This window comes from Wolffia australiana, chromosome 20 (genome assembly GCF_029677425.1).
Source record: "Wolffia australiana isolate 7733 chromosome 20, ASM2967742v1".
Lineage (NCBI taxonomy): Eukaryota > Viridiplantae > Streptophyta > Magnoliopsida > Alismatales > Araceae > Wolffia > Wolffia australiana.
Window position 1 is genome coordinate 5,491,388 of NC_135854.1, and position 17,024 is coordinate 5,508,411.

General features: G+C 41.2%; 3 protein-coding genes across 5 annotated transcripts; all 3 read left to right on the forward strand.

Moving 5' to 3' along the window:
* The first annotated feature begins 2,908 nt into the window (after positions 1 to 2,908).
* On the forward strand, positions 2,909 to 3,682 carry LOC144716231 (uncharacterized). The gene has a single exon (XM_078591328.1). It carries the CDS (start codon positions 3,040 to 3,042, stop codon positions 3,517 to 3,519), a length of 480 nt encoding a protein of 159 aa, XP_078447454.1. The 5' UTR covers positions 2,909 to 3,039; the 3' UTR covers positions 3,520 to 3,682.
* Positions 3,683 to 5,910: 2,228 nt separating this feature from the next.
* Positions 5,911 to 10,550, forward strand: ABCB29 (ABC2 homolog 12). Of its 2 annotated transcripts, XM_078591034.1 has the most exons (10): positions 5,911 to 6,531; positions 6,631 to 6,717; positions 6,813 to 6,920; positions 7,016 to 7,282; positions 7,476 to 7,559; positions 7,706 to 7,922; positions 8,480 to 8,565; positions 8,655 to 8,842; positions 9,688 to 9,817; positions 10,408 to 10,550. In XM_078591034.1, exons 1-10 carry the CDS (start codon positions 5,926 to 5,928, stop codon positions 10,537 to 10,539), a joined length of 1,905 nt encoding a protein of 634 aa, XP_078447160.1. In that variant the 5' UTR covers positions 5,911 to 5,925; the 3' UTR covers positions 10,540 to 10,550. The 2 variants fall into 2 exon arrangements, with proteins under 2 accessions (XP_078447160.1, XP_078447161.1); XM_078591035.1 differs by lacking the exon at positions 6,813 to 6,920.
* A 1,146-nt stretch (positions 10,551 to 11,696) lies between these two features.
* Positions 11,697 to 12,976, forward strand: LOC144716026 (uncharacterized). 2 transcript variants are annotated; one of them, XR_013584809.1, is made up of 3 exons: positions 11,697 to 11,991; positions 12,738 to 12,795; positions 12,891 to 12,976. XR_013584809.1 is itself a non-coding variant. In XM_078591036.1 (2 exons), the coding sequence occupies exon 1, from the start codon at positions 11,697 to 11,699 to the stop codon at positions 11,985 to 11,987; it is 291 nt and encodes a 96-aa protein (XP_078447162.1). In that variant the 3' UTR covers positions 11,988 to 11,991; positions 12,738 to 12,976. The 2 variants fall into 2 exon arrangements, 1 of the variants encoding a protein (XP_078447162.1); XM_078591036.1 differs by having other exon boundaries at positions 12,738 to 12,976.
* Positions 12,977 to 17,024: the final 4,048 nt, after the last annotated feature.

Here is a 17,024-nt window from a genome sequence, read left to right on the forward strand (position 1 = left end):
AGTCATTTTTTCTCTTTATCGATCTTTTGTTTAATACTATTTTCTTCTCCTCCGTGGATAGGCCATGAGTCACTCGTGGGCCCCACGTAAAAAAAATCTGGGCCGTCTAGAATGCTCTTCCCGTGAAGTGCGCGGTCCATGTTGTGCCACGTCGACATCCATTCAACGGGGTACCGCTTCTCGTGGGTCTTCTATTCTCTGTCCTGTCACGCTACAAGAAGCAGAGCTGACGCGTTTACACGTGTAGCCCCGTGGAGATAGAGAGATAAAGAGGAAACGATAAGAGGAGCTAGAGAGAGAAACTGGAGAGAGAAACTGGAGAGAGAAGCTAGAGAGAGGAGATGGGAGACCATGAGAGAGAGGTAGAGAGGAGAGGGAGGAGAGAGAAAGTGAGAGACAGCTGGAGAGAGAGAGATAGCGAGAGAATAAGAGAGAGAGGTAGAGAGAAGAGGGAGGAGAGAGACATAGCGAGAGAATAAGAGAGGTAAAGAGTAGAGGAGAGAGAAAGGGAGAAACAGGTGGAGAGAGACATAGCGAGAGAATAAGAGAGAGAGGTAGAGAGAAGAGGGAGGAGAGAGAGTGAGGAACAGGTGGAGAGAGACATAACGAGAGAATAAGAGAGAGAGGTAGAGAGAAGAGGGAGGAGAGAGAGTGAGGAACAGGTGGAGAGAGACATAGCGAGAGAATAAGAGAGAGGTAGAGAGAAGAGGGAGGAGAGAGAGTGAGAAACAGGTAGAGAGAGATAGCGAGAGAATAAGAGAGAGGTAGAGAGAAGAGACAGGAGAGTGAGAAACAGGTAGAGAGAGATAGCGAGAGAATAAGAGAGAGGTAGAGAGAAGAGGGAAGAGAGAGAAAGTGAGAAACATGTGGAGAGAGAGATAGCGAGAGTAGAAGAGAGGAGAGAGAAAGTGAGAAACAGGTGGAGAGAGAGATAGCGAGAGAAGTAGAGAGGAGAGAGAAAGTGAGAAACAGGTGGAGAGAGAGATAGCGAGAGAAGTAGAGGAGAGAGAAAGTGAGAAACAGGTGGGGAGAGAGATAGCGAGAGAAGTAGAGGAGAGAGAAAATGAGAAACAGGTGGAGTGAGATGGCGAGAGAATGAGAGAGATAGGAGATAGGAGAGCGAGAGAATAAGAGAGAGAAAGAAGTAGAAATAGAAGTAGCGAGAAATAGGTAGATATAGAAAGAGGAGAGAGAGAGAAAAAGAGAGGGGAAAGAGATATTTTGCAAGAAAGAGAGGAAAGAGAGATAGAGAGGGGAAAGAGGACGATTCTGCATAAGAGAGGCAAGAGAGAGAAAGGAGAGGAAGGAGAAAGATTGTGCATGAGAGAGAGAAAGAAAGAGGGGAAAGAGATACATCATTCATGAGAGAGGCTAGAGAGAGAGGAGAGAGAGAAGGAAAGAGGGGAAGATCTTGCACAAGAAGAGGCTAGAGAGAGAAAGAAGGACATGAAAGAGGAAGATCGTGAATCAGAGAGGCTACAGAGAGAAGAGAGAAAAATACAGAGGGGCAAGAGGAAGATCGTGCAAGAGAGAGGCTAGAGAGAAAGAAATAGATAGCTAGGGTCACTAGGGTTTAGAGAGAGAAAGAGCAAGAGAGGTACAAAACAGTGGAGATATGGAGAGAGAGGGATCAAGATAGAAAAAAAGGAAAAGGGAAATATCAAAAGAATAGAGAGAGAGAGTGATAGAAAAAAGAAAAAGAGAATAACAAAAAAAACAATAGGAAAAACGAGAGAGACACAAAAAAGAAAAATGAAAGAGCAAAAGAAATAATTTGAAAAACGCGATGTACAGATACATCAAAATCGACAGAAAAGAGGGCGGAGAGAGAGAAAGTGAAAAATCAAAAAGAAACAAGTGGAAAAACAAGAGAGAGAAAAAAGGGTCGAGAGAGAAAGTGATATGTCAAAAGAAAGAATTGGAAAAACATGAGAGAGAGAGAGAGAGCTACAGATAGGACAAGAAGAGAGAGACACACACATACAGATAGGAGGAGAGAGATATCTAGAGCAAGAGAGAGATCTACAGATAAGGAAGAGAGAAAGAGAGAGATATCCACAGATAGGAAGATAGAAAGAGAGATATCTGCAGATAAGAAGAGAGAAAGAGAGAGATATCTAAAAATAGGAAGAGAGAAAGAGAGAGAGAGATATCTACAGATAGGAAGAGAGAAAAAGAGAGAGAGAGATATCTACAGATAGGAAGAGAGAAAAAGAGAGAGAGAGATATCTACAGATAGGAAGAGAGAAAAAGAGAGAGAGAGATATCTACAGATAGGAAGAGAGAAAAAGAGAGAGATATCTACAGATAGGAAGAGAGAAAAAGAGAGAGATATCTACAGATAGGAAGAGAGAAAAAGAGAGAGAGATATCTACAGATAGGAAGAGAGAAAAAGAGAGAGATATCTGCAGATAAGAAGAGAGAAAGAGAGAACGATATATCTACGTATAGGAAGAGAGAAAGATATCTACAGATAGGAAGAGAGAAAGAGAGATATATCTACAGATAGGAAGAGAGAAAGAGAGATATATCTACAGATAGGAAGAGAGAAAGAGAGATATATCTACAGATAGGAAGAGGGAAAGAGAGATATATCTACAGATAGGAAGAGAGAGAAAGAGAGATCTACAGATAGGACGAGAAAGAACGATAAAGAGAGAGATCTACAGATAGCAAGAGATAGAAAGAGAAAAAAGATCTACAGATAGCAAGAGAGAGAAAGAGAAAGAGAGAGATCTACAGATAGCAAGAGACAGAAAGAGAAAGAGATCTACAGATATCAAGAGAGAGAAAGAGAAAGAGATCTACAGATAGAAAGAGAGAGAAAGAGAAAGTGAGAGATCTACAGATAGGAAGAGAGAGAAAGACAGAAAGAGAGATCGACAGATAGGACGAGAGAGAGAGAGAGAGAGAGAGAGAGAGACGAAGAGAGAAGGAGGTTAAATAGCGGTTAATCGTCCAAGAGAAAGAAGAAAGGGGCCGTTGGGGACGTCGCCCCTCTCCCTCCCCTCCCCCCCCCCCCCCCCACGAGGAAGAACCATGACGTCACTCGCCTCCCTCTTCGACAACCCTCTTCTCTGGAAGGAGGCCATGGCTGACGTCACCGAGCTCTTCGGCGAGCTCCATTTCGACCCTCCTTCCGACCCCGGCGTCGCCCCCCTCTCTCCGCCGCCCTCCCTCCATCTCTGCACCGAAAGCCTCGGCTCCGAGAGCTCCGACCACCCCCACGTGGCCGCCCATCGTTGCGCCACGTCCCACGGAATCTCCACGTCCAGATTCCCGTCCCGGCGTCATCCCCGTCCCGTCCCCCAGATTCCCCCTCCCCTTGGGAAGCCCCGGTTCCGTCTCCGGTCCTTTCGCAGCGATGGTAGATTCGTCATCACTGAAGAGCCCATCCCCTGTCAGGAGATTCTCCGGGCCCATCGACGCGACGGCCGACTGACGTTGTGTTTCGTCCCCCCCGCCGTGGGCCCCGGCATCGCCGCAGGCCCTGAGGAGGAGGATGACGCGGACGGATGACGCTATCGGATGTCGGGTTTGGCCCTTGGTGGGAATGTAGTGCTTGCTGCATGGGAATTCTTCGTCTTTTTCTGGCTCATCTCTCGTGGATCTTTAAGTGAATTCTCTACCCCACGGTTCGTCAGGAGGAGTTGGTTTGTTGGATTAGTGGTTTTTGATGGAATTGGACTCGTCTCTTTGTCAGAATCGTTCAGATGATGCGAGATGGGACCGAATGGTCATCATATTCATCGTCCGCGGCGGCCGAGGAGGAGGATGACGCGGACGGATGACGATATCGGATGTCGGGTTTGGCCCTTGGTGGGAATGTAGTGCTTGCCGCATAGGAATTCTTCGTCTTTTTCTGGCTCATCTCTTGTGGATCTTTAACTGAATTCTCTGCCCCACGGTTCGTCAGGAGGAGTTGGTTTGTTGGATTAGTGGTTTTTGATGGAATTGGACTCGTCTCTTTGTCAGAATCGTTCAGATGATGCGAGATGGGACCGAATGGTCATCATATTCATCGTCCGCGGCGGCCGAGGAGGAGGATGACGCGGACGGATGACGATATCGGATGTCGGGTTTGGCCCTTGGTGGGAATGTAGTGCTTGCCGCATAGGAATTCTTCGTCTTTTTCTGGCTCATCTCTTGTGGATCTTTAACTGAATTCTCTGCCCCACGGTTCGTCAGGAGGAGTTGGTTTGTTGGATTAGTGGTTTGAGCCGGCACAAGGATGACGATGATGGGATTGGACTCGTCTCTTTGTTAGCAGTGTTCAGATGTTCATGATCATTCTCTTTGTCGACCATGTTCAGATGACGAGAGATGTGACATAATAGTCGCCATTTGTCTGCAGAAGAAGAAGAAGAAGAAGATGATGATGATGATGAAATTATTGTCATTCAAGCTAGGGACAATGACAAGGACAATGTCAATGCCAATAAAAATTCTTCATCATATCTTTGTTTAGAATCTTGAGATGTCTAGAGACATGGCTGAATAGCCATGATAGTCTTCGTCTGTGTGGGTATGAAGATGATGATGAAATCACTATCAGTCAAGCTGGGGATAATTGTGATGTTGATCTAAAGTCGTCATTGTCTCACTGTTAACAATAATTAGACGATGAGAGACGTGACATAATAGTCATCATACGTCTGTGGAAGATGATGATGATGAAATCAGTATCATCCAGCCAGTAACACCAATATAAATTCATCATCATTTCTCTGTTAGCAATGTTCAGATGACGAGAGACATGGCTAAATAGCCATCATAGTCATCGTCTGCGTGGGTGTGAAGATGATGATGAAGTTAGCATCATTGAAACTGCATATTATAATGATATTTTCTGGATGGCTATGACGATTTCAGCCATCATCAGTGCTTTCTGAGTAGGGGTCCTAGTCTGCTGTTTGTCCGATCCATTCAGCCTGCTATAGTTGGGCTGAGATGACTTATCTTAATTGATGCTTAACACTTATCCCAAAAAAGTTTTACTTTTTCTTTATATCAGGTATTAACATAAATTTGTATGTTCACTATTGTATACTTTATTGTGTGTGTATAGGGTTGAATGGTTTGGTCTCGGCCCACTTTTTTGTAGAGACCTAAACATTACCTAGAGTTTGGTCTAGTATGGTCTGGTCTGATCTTGGTCTAAACTGCATGACTGGAAAGTCTAGTCAGATCAAACTGCACCAAGTCTAGTCAGTCTTTAATGCGTTTTAATCTGACCAGATTTTATGTCTAGTCACGTTAAACTCTATGTCTATATACACATCTCCATCTGATTTATTATGTCCTATCCACTACGCAACCCCAGATCAGGCCGAGTCAAGGTGTTCCAGTTGACACTAAGACATGGAACTCAATAGTTCTAAACTAATTTTTTAAAACACTTTGTAAGAATGAATATTAAAAGAATTCATACCTTGACTTTTATATACTCCCATGTCTATGTACACCACTATCTGTCTGATCTATGACATTTCATTGTCACGTGGTCCGGATAAGACATCTCTCAATATTTTAAATACTTCAAATAAAATACTAATTAGTTCTAGTATAATATGGATGAAAAATCCGCCACTTCATTGTACAAATACCCCTCCTACGATTAGGGTTTGCCATTTTGGATTGGGAAGCGGTCAGACTGGACCGAACCGGAACGAACAGGACCGTCGGTCCAGATCTGGTTCGAGGTTCAAGCCGGACAGGAACAGAATAATAATAAGTTTTAAATAAATTAATTTTTGGTTCCCTCCACAAATTTTTTTGGTGACACTTTCCTGGGTATAATTTCAGGCAGACAAAGAGCTTCCATAAATTTTTTAAAAAGATAGGGGGCTTATCATAATTTACCCTCAAATTTCGGTTCAAAGAGGCGCGAACTCGAAATTATAGTTTTTTTTTTTCAGTTCGAACATGCATGAACTGCTCGCCACTTCTGCAGCTCCAAAGCTCGGTTTGCGCAGCCCTGATCGGCTCCGCCATGGTAGATTCTTCGTGAAATCGTTCATAAGTTCTCTCCGCCTTGCTCCGGATGGCAGGAAATCCGCCAATTTTGATTTTCTTTCATCCGGCAAGAAGATCTATGCTATTTCCAGGAAAGAATTCAAATTCCGATCCGCAAAGAATGATTTTTTTCGATCATCTCCGCTTCGGATCATCGAGCCTTATGTTGTCGAAGAGTGGCGGTTCATACTCGTTGGATGGATCTGCAGCGCTGTCTCCGTCATCTGCCTCACGTGGATCGTTCCTAATCTAGGGCAAATCTCGTCTGTTATGGTGGTTTTGAAGCTTGGGATTGTTGGCGTGGTTCGATCTGTGGCGTGTTATCTCCAGCAGGCTTTTCTCTGGGAGGCTGCCTTGCGGGCTGTCTGTAAGATCCGAGTTGACGTCTTCCGAAGCTTGTTGTATAGAGATCTCGAATTCTTTGAGGGGAGAGGAGGGCTTCCTACTGGGGAGGTTGCTCATCGAATAATTGCTGAAGCCCAAGACATCGCTGATACTGTTTTTGCCCTGTTGAATGTTAGAACTTGTCTTCTGATTTTCTTACAATTCATTCATTGTTCTTGGGTTATCCCTTAAGAATGGCCTTATAATTCTTTGTAATTTCTCTCGATGCAGACTAGTTTGCCAAATGTTATGCAGCTTCTGGCGATGGCGACTCAGATGGTCTTGATCAGTCCAGTTCTTTCTATGATATCGGCCTTGGTAAGGAGAAATAGAAGAATTTTCTTGTAACCTCTGTCGTATTTTATCAAAATTTTACTTTTACCCGCCAAGAACACATAGAATTTTCTATGTAGTTTCTGCCGCTTATGTTTCTTGCGGTTGCTCATCTCGGGTCAAGACTCCGTGAGATATCTCTGGAGGCTCATTCGAGCACTGCGAAGCTCTCTTCCTATCTTAATGAGGTTTTTTTCCAGTTTCCTCATGCCTATGCCAAAAACCCTGCAACAATTTGAATACCATGAATGATTTATACGGATTCCGAATTGCCATTTTCTAGGTGCTTCAATCGATGCTTGTTGTCAAGGCAAATAACGCAGAGATTAGTGAAAGCACCCGGTTTCAGAAGTTTGCACATATTGATCTGATGAAGCGTTTGAAGAAGAGGCAAGCCAAGGCGCTTGTTCCAGAGATTGTGAAAGTTATGCACATCGGAGGGACGCTCCTTCTTTGTGCTGCTGCTGTGCTGGGTTCAAAAGGCCTCCTCGATTTTTCTCAGCTGGTGTCATTCATAGTATCGTTGGCTTTGTTGGTTGATCCAATTGAGGTACTTGTAACTGAAGCCTGGTTTTGTTTCGTTTAATGTAACTATTCATTTTTTTAATCATTTTCGCTTCACTTACTCTAAAATTCTTGAATGCTCTTCACCCAATGGGCTGTAGTGTTTTAAAACTGTTCGTCAAAATGGATCTTTTTTTAATTTTTTTTAATCTGCTCCGATGACATAAATAAGATTTCAGAGTGTAGGGAAGGCATACAACGAGTTGAAACAAGGAGAGCCGGCGATTGAACGTTTGTGTTACTTGTCAAAGTTCACTCCTCGGGTACCTTCATTATCAAAGCCCAGTTAATTATTTTAGATATCCCTGCATTTTTTTATTCTTTGTCTGAGTACACCCGTCTAAGAAAATCTGTGGTTAATTAGCTTGTCTTGTTGATTTTTTTGATAGGTCAAATTGTTTTTTGATAGGTCGTTGAAAGACCTGACGCGGTGGACAAAGAAACCGTCAAAGGAGACTTAAAATTCTGTGATGTTACTTTTACATATGAAGAGAACTCTCGTCCAGTTATTGACCGGTTAAATCTGCACATTAGACCTGGGGAAACTGTTGCCTTTGTTGGCCCATCCGGTGGTGGAAAGACCACTCTTACCAAACTCCTCCTCCGTCTTTATGATCCTCAATCAGGTGACTGATACAAACTTCAAGACCGGTATCTGTCATTTCTGCAAACTTGGGGCATTTTGGTATTTTTTTGATTAGGGTAGTAGGGAGGAGGGTGTTCACAATGATGCTGGTGAGAGGTTGACAGTTTGGTGATGAAGGCATAAACAAAATTAAGATGAACGAGTCTCAACATCACCATTGATGGCAAACATTCATGATGATACATAATCAGTCATTGTCAATGTTAATGGTGGTAGAAGACATCATTGACCGTCAACAAGGTCTATTTGTTTGAGTAAAACATATTTTTTTCTCCTCTCCAGACTCCCTCTATCTGGACCCTAGTTGACATAAGACGATACGGACACTGACATTTACTCCATTGAGGGGTCTTTATGTCATTTTTATCCCACTAGGAACATTTTGGTATTTTGCCGTTTTAGTAGTTTTCCCCTTGAAATATCTGTTGCTCAATGCTTTGGAGGGTAGCCAAGAAGGAAGAATTGAAGTTTCAGCTTGCCTCAACTTTAATCAGTTCAATTTATGTTTTTAAATACTTAATAATACCTCTGGGACAGGTTCTATTCTCCTGGATGATGAAGACATAAGAGGTATTCGGCTGAGGAGCCTCAGAAAACACATTGGTTTAGTCTCACAGGACATGGTCGGTTCCATCCGCTGCTATAGATAGATTGATTTTAATATATTTTCATCCTTAATATTTTTTTAAAGTTTTGTTATTTTCTTGTTCAGGCATTGTTCTCAGGCACCGTTGCAGAGAACATTGGTTATAAGGATTTGATGGGGGAAATAAACATGGATCTTGTTGAGAATGCAGCAAGAGCAGCCAACGCCGTAGAATTCATCAAGAATCTTCCTGATGGATACCACACAGATCTTGGAATGAAGGGCTCTGCTCTTAGCGGAGGTCAACGCCAGAGGTGTGAATTCGTTACCCTTGCACAAAATTTCATTTTTTCATCTAAAGCTTGTATATCTATGCATCTCTCTCTTCGTCCTTTACGTTCCAGATATCTGAAGTATCATATCTCTCTATCTATTCCACATCTAATTGGAACAGCTGATACCCATTATTCTACACCTTGCGCCAAAACGCATAACTGCATCATATCTTCATCTCTCTCTCTTCAATTGTTTGCATTCTCAGTTATCATCTCTCATCTCTCAATCTATTCTGTATCTGAATTCAGCAGATGATACCCATTATTCCACACCATGTGCCAAGACGCATAGCTACATCATATCTTCATCTTTCTCTCTTCAATTCCTTGCATTCTCAGTCATCATCTCTCATCTCTCAATTTATTCCGCGTCTGACTTCAGAAGATGATACCCCTTATCCCACCCCTTCCGCCCAAATGCAGAACTACATAATGTTTCTTCATTGATGGTGACCATTATCCCTCTCTCTTCAATTTTTCACATTATCAGTCATCATTTCCTATCTCTCTATCTATTCCACATCTGAAATCAACAACTGTTACCCATTATCCCAGCCCCCTCTCTCAAAACTAAAAACTGGAATACATCTTCACCTTCTCATGATGATGACTGCTACCCATGCACAAAATCTCATCTTTTACCTCCCTCTATCTGTTTGTGTGTGTGTGTTTCTCTCTCTAGTTTTGTTTTCGATGTCTAGTCTCTCACCTCTCCATCTATTCCCGATCTAAGATCGACAACTGATTTCCATTATCCCATCCCTCTCTCTCTCTCTTCAAACCACATATCCATGATCTATCTATCTCTCTTCCCTGATGCGCAGGCTAGCCATTGCAAGGGCGCTGTATGAGGACTCATCTATTCTGATTCTCGATGAAGCAACTTCAGCGTTGGACAACAAATCAGAGATGATCGTGAGACAGGCTTTGGATTCATTGACTGAGAAACACACCGTAAGTCAACTTTCCTTGCATCCACCAGAAAAAAAATAAAACAATTCTAGTTTTTAACAACATTGACTGAGTCTGGTTAGTTAGTTAGTTTGAGCCCTCTTGATTTAAGTCATGGAACTCGTGACGAAGAACCGTACTGTCGGTCAACCTTCTTGGCATCTGCATAAAAACAGTAATTTAACGAATTTAATACCCTTAATGTAGAATGTTATCGATAGCCTATCTAGATCCTGTTAATTATAATTAATTATCTTGAATCCTCTAGATTTAAAGCCAGTAAGTCAGCCCTCGTGGCCTCCCAATGGAAATGATACTCTTATCGAATCAATACCTTCTAATTTAGAAATATATCAAGAGCATCATTCAATCCGGTCAATATGTTTAATTCTCGTCTTTGAGTTTTATAACTAGATTAATTATCAAAAACCGTTCTGTAAGTATCCCTTCTCTCCTGGCATTTAACACAAATATAACTTAAATCTATCGAATTTCATAAATTTTAAAGAGAGAAACCTTCAAGAACATCATTAGAGTGGAGTAATTATGCATAACTATATTTAATCCTATTTGATTTTTTAAAAATGGATCAGGTGCTGGTGATCGCTCACAGGAGGGAGACGCTTTTAATGGCAGACCGGATCTTCGTGTTAGATAGAGGAACGGCGAAGGAGGTTGACAGGTCAGCTTTGCTGCCTCATACAGAGAATGCATTCTTGGAATGACAGCCGGGATGTAAGAGAACAAAATCCAATCTATCATCCGTCATCCATCATCAGTCATCCGTCTTCATTTCCCCAATCCCGTTGATAAGAACCTTCCCCATTTAGTTTCGTCATTTACCGTCACTCCGTCCCGTCCCATTTATTTTCGTCATTTACCGTCACTCCGTCCCGTCCCATTTAGTTTCGTCATTTACCGTCACCGTTCCGTCCCATCCCATTTAGTTTCCTCATTTATCGTCACTCCGTCCCGTCCCATTTAGTTTCGTGATTTACCGTCACCGTTCCGTCCCGTCCCCTTTGCTTTCATCAGTTACCGTCACCGTTCCCTCCCGTCCCATTTGCTTTCATCAGTTGCCGTCACCGTTCCCTCCCGTCCCATTTGGTTTCGTCAGTTATCGTCACCGTTCCGTCCCGGCCCATTTAGTTTCGTCAGTTACCATCACCGTTCCGTCCCGACCCATTTAGTTTCGTCAATTACCGTAACCGTTCCGTTCCGACCCATTAAGTTTCGCCAGTTACCATCACCGTTCCGTCCCGACCCATTTAGTTTCGTCAATTACCGTAACCGTTCCGTTCCGACCCATTAAGTTTCGCCAGTTACCATCACCGTTCCGTCCCGACCCATTTAGTTTCGTCAATTACCGTCACCGTTGACCATTAAGTTTCGTCAATTCCCGTCACGTTCCGTCACCGTTCCGTCACCGTTGACCATTTAGTTTCGTCAATTACCGTCACCGTTCCGTCACCGTTGACCATTTAGTTTCGTCAAATACCGTCGCCGTTGACCATTTAGTTTCGTCAAATACCGTCACCGTTCCGTCACCGTTCCGTCACCGTTGACCATTTAGTTTCGTCAATTACCGTCACCGTTCCGTCACCGTTGACCATTTAGTTTCGTCAATTACCGTCACCGTTCCGTCACCGTTCCGTCACCGTTGACCATTTAGTTTCGTCAATTACCGTCACCGTTCCGTCACCGTTGACCATTTAGTTTCGTCAAATACCGTCGCCGTTTCCTTCCCGACCCACACTATTCGTCCCGTTCCATCCCGTTCCGTGCACCGAATTCCGTCATCCTAGACCAAATCGTGTATAAAAGCATAGTCCCGCTCTCCGTCACGGTCAAGACGGTCGCGCGAAGCTTGAAAACCCTAGCCATGGCGAGCGGGGAGGGAGAGTCTTTACCTCCTCCGAAGCTCGACTGGCGGGGAACGATGGAGGAGCGTTGGAGGAAGACCAGGGAGCACGCGGAGACCTATCCCTACGTCTGGGCTTCCTACATTCTCGTCTACGGCGGCCTCGGCGGCTACATCGCGTGGCGATGGCGGAAGCTGCGGCAGACCGAGCAGCGAGTCAGAGTTCTCCAGGAGCAGCTCCGCCAGATCGTCGAGGCCGAGGAGGCCGCCGCCGCCGCGCAGATCGAGGAACGGGGCTCTGCTCGCCGGTGATCAGGTTTGCCCTTGAAACGAAGAATTTTGATCTTATTTCGAGTTTTTTGGCCTCCATCGCTTCAAATTTCCTCTTTTTCAATATGTATACTTTCTCGCAGTTTGCGAATCGAAAGCCTGCTTAGTCTGCTGCTCAGATTAATTGTTTCGCGAGGGAGAGTTCATGTTTTTGTTGGTATAATTGCCTCGTTTATATGGAGCTATACACGAATTGGACGGTTTAAAATCTACATTGCTCCAGTGGGCGATTGGCTGAGAGGGGAGGATTCGAATTTGATGGTGAACGATTCATCGGCTGTTCACCCTTAATATATATATATATATATTTAAAACTGCCTCGTTTTTCTTGCTTTGATCGATCGGGTTAAGATCATACCCACTCTTGTTTATACATTTCACATGATCTGTTTATGCATATTTCGCGAGGAAGAGTTCCTGATCGTGTTCTCCTCTGTTGGTATAATTGCCTCATTTATCTGGCTTCGAGAAAGTACAATTCGTAATTGAGGCATAGCATTAGCTCCCTTTTCAATTGTCTTAGCTTTCAAACTGTAGTTCAGATTTTAAAAGTTTCAGAAGGATGAAGAAGTGAAATTAGAGTATATGAAGAACATGACGAAGGGAATGAGAAGAGTGAACCTCCAAGATTGAGAAATTTTTTTTGATAATTTGAGACAAAAGAAATCGAGATGACAATAATATTTACTTCATGAATAAAAACTCAACCTGCTCTTTGAACCTGGATTCAAGGCCGAGGAGGTCGCCGCGGCGCAGATCGAGGGACGTGGTTCAGATCGCTGGTGATCAGGTATGGCCGTGAAACACAGAATTTTGATCTTATTCTGAGTTTTTTTGGCCTCGACCGCTCCGAATTTCTTTCTTTTTATGTATATTTTCTCGCAGTATGCAAATCGGAAGCCTGTTTAGTCTGCTGCACGGACTAATTGTTTCGCGAGGAAGAGTTCCTGATCATGTTCTTTTCTTTGGTATGATTGCCTCGTTTATCTGCCTTTGATCGATCGGGTACTGCGTTGAAGAGAATTGAGTATAATCTTGAATGCGGAGAAGATCATTCCCATTCAAGACTATACCCAATTCTCAAAATCTATCTATTTCCAGAATAATGACAACACTTGTCACAAATCTCGTGTCCTTTTGAGTCCTCAAACTTGGTCATGATTAACAATTGTACAGTCTTGAATGGGGAGATCATACCCACGCCTGTTTAGACATTTCTCATGATCTCCCTATTTTCCAGAGTAATGACAACACTCGTCACTAAACTCAAGTCCAATTGATTCATCAAACTTGTTCATTATTAGACATGGTTGTTCTGTTCCGTTCGTTTTAAACGAACAAAAAATTCGCGCAAAAGAACCGCACAGGGCGTTGTTCTTTGTTATGTTTTTTTTTTCAAAAACGAACAAAATTCGCACATTCGCACAAAACTAGAACAAAATTCGCACATAGCGAACAAAAGAACAGCACACGGGTCTATGCGATGTTCTGTTCGAATTTGTTTTTGTTATGTTTGGAAAACCAAACATAACGATCAATTCGCTCAAATTTGCACAAAAAGAACAGAACGACCATGTCTAATCATGAATCATGATTAGCCATTGGGGGAGAATTCTTGACTGTGATACTATTCCGGATAGCAAATGTAACCATAAACATGGTAGTGGTAGTCAAGTTTGTAGTAGCCGTGATAGTAATCCATATTCTCCATATGAACACTATGGAAAACACAATCACTGATCTGGTCATTGTTCACATACGGTTGGAAAAACCGCTGTGAACCCACATCTCTCTCTACGATTGTGATCCATGAAGATTATGATTGTTTCAATAATTACAACTGGTAAGTTCTTTTGAACATTCAATGGCTCATGTTTACCCATCTACTCTAGGTACTACAGGTCTTCTTGGCTCACATCCTGCTTATATTATTGACTCAATGCTAATTCTTGGTGCCTAGATTATATAATAAAATAACTGCCTCATTCTTAGTTAGCTTTACAGATTGATAGCATCTAATATGTTTAGAGAATTCGTAGAATCTAATGACTTTACAGATTCTTAGTTGGCTTTATGGATCCTTTTTATATTAGTTTTATGCACCTGATATTGGTATTGTTTAAATTATCCTAATTCACTCTTGTCTTGAATCTCCTTATTTGTCGAAGCATATTAGTTTTCTTCAAAAAAAAAAACCAATATCAGGTGAAAAACTTTGAGATGAATAGAACTAATATAGAAAGGACAAATATTTGAACATAGTCAAAATTGTCCTTCCCAGGTCACCCCCTCATCCAAGGAACATTTACCTTTGGAAACCATTACACATTTGACAATAAATGTCATAGATAGTGTGTTCTGTGAGTAGACAAAGGGTTCACTCGAACTTCCCATTTAGCCAAACATTATAAATGGGTTGATCAATTTTATACATTCACTCATCCCTTCATTCAGTATATCAAGTCCATATGGATTATCATTCATTTAATGACCTTAAATCTCTTTGTGAAGTGTTGATGAAATCGGTCCCTTAAATCAGTCTAATGTTAACTCCCCGCATTGTTAGCTTTCTATCTCATCTTTTTTTGAAGAATTGACACATTACCTGATCCTGGATTCTGAACAATGCTATTACCAAGGGAAAATGTTCAGAATGCAAGACACTATTAGTTCACTTATCATGTTGTTGGCTATATATCTGCATCATGGAATTTTATTTTATACGCCAATCCTTGTGACACTAATTTGATAGCATTTTTGTGCTATTCAGAATAATTATTTATAATTTTTTTTGGAATTATTTAAATGTGGTAATTTGATGAAATTGTAACCAATGCATGATAATATTATCCTTGAGTGCCCTTCAAATTTGGGAAATTCAACATACACAATTATGAATGCATACATCATGTTATAAGAGATTAAAAATTTTGATGATATCACCAAACAGATGTATTATCACTAAATTTAAACACCATTTGCAAGAAAAAAACATGGACCTTCAAAGGCATGACAAGTGGTGATGAAATTAAATAAAGTATGTTTATGAGAATGAACATATTTCGAGATAAATATATTTGTGGTCCTGAGTAACTTAGGTTTCCCTTTGTTTTCTTGATCAACATCCTGCCAATGTCAATATCAAACCTTAATCATTCAGTCTAGTCAAGATGGAAGATTTCGGAAAACGTTAGAAAATTATTTTTATGATACTTATCCCAACTTAGATGACGATGTCATTGGATTTTATTCCTTCAGTTTGACGCTTCTCACACCAAGGCAGTTGAGCCCAATTTGACCTCACAATCACTTTCATTTACTGAATGTTGTATCCAAACTCAGACTCTTAGGAATCTTATAGTAAGGGACTCATAGGTCATAGTTAAAACCTAACCATCCATATTGGATGTGTTTGGTGTCTTAGGTCATTCTGAACACTCTAACTTGACATGAATTGGCCTGGTTGAAAGGTACAAAACAATCCAAAGATTCATAATAAATGACTGTGCGGTCTCTCCTTAGACGTGCTTTCCCTAAAATTGCACCCCACTATCTATTTTTTGTTTCCACACAAATAGTTATGACATCTAATATTTTCATTGTATGATCATGCTAGAAAGTGATACTCTATCTAGATGTTTTAATGGCCTTCTTGAATATTTTATGATTACGAATATCATTACGTTCTTTAAATTTTATTTGTTATATCATATAATTAACTATGTGAAATACAATCTACCTAACTAGGATATGAGGCAGGATACACCAGACTCAGTTTTTGAGGTAGCTTATGATAGCCCATAATGTTGTTTGATATTTATAGCACGGAAGTTATTGGGTTATTTCGATGAAATCTACACCACTCATGCACTAAAATAATTATAAGTGCATGTTATCAGGGGCGTAAATGATAAAAATATAATTCAGAGCGATATCTAAGGATTTAATCGTATTTTTAATGATTTTTAAGACATCGTACTCTTAAAGAAACTAATTAGAAAAAATCAGAAAATCTTAATTCATGATAGGGGCATTATGGCATCATGATTCGAGACATCATAATTGCACCTTTTCTCAATAATTAACGGATAAAATGATTACAAACTCTTTTGATTGGTCTTCGTTTGATTGAATTCCATGTAAACACATGGGTGGCACATTTATAAGAAAAAATACATTAATAAATCATGAATCACAGATGCATGCCATGTTTGGCAATCATTGGGGAATATTCCCCCTTTTATCATGTGAATGACATGTGTCAGCATGTCATTATTAGAAAAGGAAAAAATAATATTGTGATATGACACGTGGCGATGTGCCAACATGTCACAATGATTAAATAATAAACTAAATATTAGTGTCTGTTTCTTTATCTTACAATGACACATGACATTCTCAGAGGGTGCAATTGTTTGCCGGTCCAACATGATGAGGAGCTGAAGGAAATAGTTAGATATGATCCCATATCAGAGAAGGTTAGAGATATGACTTCTATATCAATCGAAGAACATATATGAATTCAGTCAACATCTTCCCCGTGTATGCGTGCTATCATTGCACTTGACCTCAATGTATGGGGCTCAGTGATATGGTATCTCTATTTTCTCCTTGGTGTTGTTTCTACACAGCCGCTGCCTGCATGAAAATACTCTTTGGCTACAGGTGGACTTGAGCACACTGTGCTTGCTAGTCTACGGCCGGTTTGAGCGCTATTGCACCGGCTCAGCTTTAGATCTTCACTAGGAGCGCCACATTTATTTATTTCTTTGAGTTTTAGTTTAGCCCTACAACATGTATAATAACCACTACCAAGAAGAATTGAATCAAATAAATTAATACACATTTTGTATGAAATAATAGGACTTCTAAAATATACAAAAATATATTCGAAAGTGTTTTTTTACCAAATATTGTATTTAATGCATGATATACAAATTCATATAAAATATGAAGGTAACATCAATAAAATGATGCCAAGATGGCCTTAAGTTGTGTATGTTTTTATGACTCATTTGG

Coding starts and splice junctions, on each gene's coding strand:
- LOC144716231 (XM_078591328.1), top strand. CDS start 3,040: ATGACGTCACTCGCCTCCCTCTTCGACAACCCTCTTCTCTGGAAGGAG.
- ABCB29 (XM_078591034.1), top strand. CDS start 5,926: ATGCATGAACTGCTCGCCACTTCTGCAGCTCCAAAGCTCGGTTTGCGC. Junction 6,718..6,812: donor TTTCTATGATATCGGCCTTG/GTAAGGAGAAAT, acceptor TTTTCTATGTAG/TTTCTGCCGCTTATGTTTCT. Junction 7,283..7,475: donor TGTTGGTTGATCCAATTGAG/GTACTTGTAACT, acceptor ATAAGATTTCAG/AGTGTAGGGAAGGCATACAA.
- LOC144716026 (XM_078591036.1), top strand. CDS start 11,697: ATGGCGAGCGGGGAGGGAGAGTCTTTACCTCCTCCGAAGCTCGACTGG.